Raw genomic sequence first — 4,285 nt, forward strand, 5'->3', positions numbered from 1 at the left:
CCTGGGCCTTGCTTGTGAAAGCTCTTGGTCACCAGGATTCCATCAGGAGTAAGGGGAGAGACTGCACCTGCTCCATCTGGGGTCCCCCTGTGCTATTGGCTCGGTATGGGGCCCGGAGAGGTGTCCGGTGCTGTGGTATCTTCCAGGACTTGTTGCTGTATCTCTGGGCCAGGAGTGTTGGTGTGCTAAGATGGTGCCTGGAGACTAATTGTGAGGAAGATATTTAAGACCAAGATCTAACCATTGTAGTTGTGTCTATTAGGGTATAACTACTTAGGCATGCTCAACTGACAAGAAGGGAATATACATTAACCTCTTATCCCACACATCTGAAATAAACAAGACTTCAGACATGTATCCAATTCAAATTACCAAGGGAAGCACTGTAGGTTTTATCCCTTGCCTGTTTATGATTTCCCACTTATAGCAGTGAGAAATGTGGAAACATGGCTCCTATCATCACTGATATGTTTACCTAATTGTTCCTTTCCAGTTTGTGTGTATAGAAGTATCAGCGGTTAACCTGAAGTACCATGGGAAGCATTATCAATAAGAGTGCTAAGGGCTTACTCCTTCATCTTCTATCATGGATCACTCCTGGCATTGCTCAATGGACCATATATGGTGCCAGGGATCAAACCTGGGTCAGCTACATGCAATCCAAGCACCTTACCCACTATGCTCTCTTCAGCATCAAGAGTACTATTTTCATGTTCACCATATTTATTGTCTAGTCTTGTAAAATATAGTTATTTACAAAGTTACTTGATTGCACCTTTCCCAGTACTTTTCAGGATGGGTGTCTCATACATTTGTGATCACTGTATCACTGTCATCCTGTTGTTCATCGATATGCTCAAGTGGGCACCAGTAACATCTCCATTCATTTCTGTCACGTGCTAGTGTAGCCTGAGGGCATATTGGGGGCTCTTTGAGGGTCAGAGGAATGAGAACTGTCATTGTTACTGTTTCTGGCATATTGAGTATGCCACGCCAGGCTCTGCCATGGGGGCAGGATACTCACGGTAGCTTGCCAGACTCTCCGAGAGGAACAGAGGCTTCTGGGGTGGCCTCTGATTGCTTTTACAGGTAATATTCAAACACCCACCTAACCAGCGAGCATCTTTCCACCACAATAAGAAGGAAGTGCGTGAAGGTTGTTGTATTTCATTCTAGGGCCATTTAAGCCCATATATAAGCAAATTCAAGCAAATATGCTAAAACCAAACACGTGTGCTGCATTAGGCACATCAGTGGGCTAGACTATAAGTGGTCTCCAGGAAATTCTGCATTGCTCTCTTCTAGGAGCTTGGTTTTATAGCCTCTGGATCTTGGCCATTGGTGAGATTCTATGGCGCTGGGGGCAGTTTGTGGGTGTGACTGCCAAGCTACTGGAAAAAGGGGGATCTGGGTGGAGGAGGCCCAGTCCCTATCTGGGCAGGCGTGGAGATCTCAACCCTGGCTCCAGCACTCCTGGGTTCCTCTTCTGGTTCCTTCATGCGTGAGGCTCATCCGAGCATATGGCAAGTGGCCTTGAGCACGGCTGTGGCTGGGTTCTGGGGGTTTTCAGTTACCGGGGTTCTGCTTAGGTCAGGGAGGGAAACTCAACCCACCCCCCTCCAAGGGGCCCCGGTGAAGACAGCCTGGCGCAGGGGCAGGAGATTCTGCGTGGTTCTCTTCCAGGAGCTTTGTTTTATAGTCTCTGGATCTTGGCCATTGATGAGATTACATGGCACCGGGGGCTTTATATTCACCTTCCCTTCCATCCCCTCAATACCCAACAGCTTGAAAATGGGGCATAGGTGGCTGGAGATACTGCTAATACCTGTTTAAAACTTAAAAGGCATACACAAATCAAACTGACTAAGTAACTCCTTTGAAATCTTTATTTAGGAACAAAGTTGTGAAAATTTGATCATAACCTTTACCTTATATTTTCTACATTTTTTATTCAGTTGAAGAGAAAAAGTATTTGATGTTTTGTAAGGATAGCATGCCTGTCCAGCACGATGACTTTTTACACAGATAAGGAAACCACTCCCTTATCTGTGTAAAAAGCCAGTCTACAGCCCAATTAGTATCACCACCCACCTAGGGTGAACTTGTCAAAGAGAAATGTTCTACCATTTCTAGGACACTCATGTTACTACCCATAGTAATCACATGGTAACATCTGTTCATTTTAGTACAGTTTCAGGTAAAGTTGAACTCTATTTTTTATTGTCTCCTTCCTTTAAGGTTCCCAGAGCAGCATACCTCACTCCACATAAGCTCTGAATAGACTAGAGAGCTAAATTCCTTTTAAAATCGTTTTAAAATCTTATTTTGACATTTTTATATTACTCCTATTATATTATTTTATTTTAATCATTAAAATTGCCCCGCATGGCAGAGCCTGGCAAGCTCCCCGTGATGTATTCAATATGCCAGACACAGTAACAACAAAGTCTCCAGTGGAGACGTTACTGGGCCCGCTCGAGTAAATGATCAACAGGAGGGCCTTTACCTTTTACATTTACCATTAAAATTGTGTTTCACTTCTTTTTAGGAGATAATATCACTAACTTTACATGATTTAATTTATATGTTCTTCCATTTTAATTTTTTTAATTTAGGGAGTGATTTAGAATATTGTTAATAGTAGGGTTCCACAGGGACAACTTTCCAACCTCATACCCTCCACCATACTGACTCCCAATCAACACATTCCACATCCAAACCCATGGTAAACTCTGTTCTGTAGACCAGTTCTCAGATTCTTTATGTCCTTTCACCATATGGTATGTACCAAGAGACATTCCCGGCCCTAGACCACCCACCCACCCCACCCCACCCCACCATTCTTCATAAGGGAAAATTAACTTTGTGTTTTCCAAGGTCCCGTGGGAGACCTTCCCTTCCATTCCCTCAATCCCCAACAGCTTGAAAATGGGGCATAGGTGGCTGGAGATACTGCTAATACCTGTTTAAAACTTAAAAGGTATACACAAATCAAACTGACCAAGTAACTCCTTTGAAATCTTTATTTAGGAACCAAACTTCCTATGAAGGAACTGTTGAAAAAAGAGCCATGTGAACTCTGAAGTGTCCAAAGAAAATTACCTCGCCTCTGGTGGCTATGGGGCAAGGCAGTCCAGGCTCATTCCTTCTTGCTCTCAATCAAGAGCTCTAAAAAGTAGTTGTTTACCACAACGGGTTCCATTGTTGGCAGTTGGCGCAGACAGGCTACGTAGTTCGCCACCTCTTTGACAGACTGCATTTGCGGAAACAAGTAGTAATTTTGGAGATACCTGCAGAGTTGGTGATCATTTCGCTCGGTGGCCAGCTTAAAAATGCGTGAAAGGCGCCAATAAACGTGTTTTTCCAGTACAAGAGCGCACTTCATAGCATTTAGACCATCTCCCCATTTATACTTTCGGGGCCTCAATTTCTTTGGGGGGTTGACTTCTGCCCGTCGATTTAACTGCAAGTGAAAGAACCAATCAGCTTGTTCTTTCTCTTTTACTGACAGATCATTGAAGAAATCTGCCAAATGATTCATTCTCAATTCTCTTCGCCTGAAGTATATGGACATCGACCTATATATGCAGGACACGACATACTCGAATTTAATCTGCCGGTTCACAATGTCAATGCAATCGTCGTGAAAGCTGCACCGTATAATAGAGAGCCGCCGCTGACCTGACATGGTGCTTGCTGAGGTAGAGAAGGCAACTGGTCGCTGGGTCCACTGGCCGGTGCAGACGGTTGCCTCTGGGATGGCACCAGGAGGAGGAACAGGAAACGGAACGGGGGAAAGGAAAGGCTGCAGGAAGGATAACGTATGGGGTGGGGGCAGGATCTAGGCGAGGATGGGCACGGGGCAAGTAGTCTTGCCCCGGCCCGCACGCCGGGAACATTGGCTGTGCTGAGTACGGAAAGCCTATTGGTGGGGCTCTGTTTGTTACGTGGTGGGCTAAGGGCGTGGATTGGTTTGTTGCATGGGTTGGAGGCGGGGCTTGGATAGTTGCGTGGGCCAGTGGAGTGGTTTGGTTGGTTGCTTGGACTGGGGGCGGAGCTTGGTTAATTAGCATGGGCAAGGTGCGTGGCTTGGCTTATTACAAGGGCCTGGGGCGTGGTTTGGTTAGTTCCATAAGCTGGGGGCGTGGCTTGGTTTGTTGCGCGCGCTAGGGGTGGAGCTTAGTTGCATCAGCTGGGGGCGTGGCTTGGAGTGTTGCACGTGCTGGGGGCGTGGCTTGGAGTGTTGCACTGCTGGGGGCGTGGCTTGGTTAGTTGCGTGGGGGGT

At 46.2% G+C, this 4,285-nt stretch overlaps 1 protein-coding gene across 1 annotated transcript; it reads right to left on the minus strand.

Annotated features, from left to right (window-relative positions):
* Positions 1-3,139: 3,139 nt before the first annotated feature.
* LOC130039274 (ferritin heavy chain-like) lies at positions 3,140-3,688 on the minus strand. Its single transcript, XM_056131120.1, has one exon. It carries the CDS (start codon positions 3,686-3,688, stop codon positions 3,140-3,142), a length of 549 nt encoding a protein of 182 aa, XP_055987095.1.
* Positions 3,689-4,285: the final 597 nt, after the last annotated feature.

The sequence above is a fragment of the Sorex fumeus genome, unplaced genomic scaffold (genome assembly GCF_029834395.1).
Source record: "Sorex fumeus unplaced genomic scaffold, SorFum_2.1 ptg000086l, whole genome shotgun sequence".
NCBI lineage: Eukaryota > Metazoa > Chordata > Mammalia > Eulipotyphla > Soricidae > Sorex > Sorex fumeus.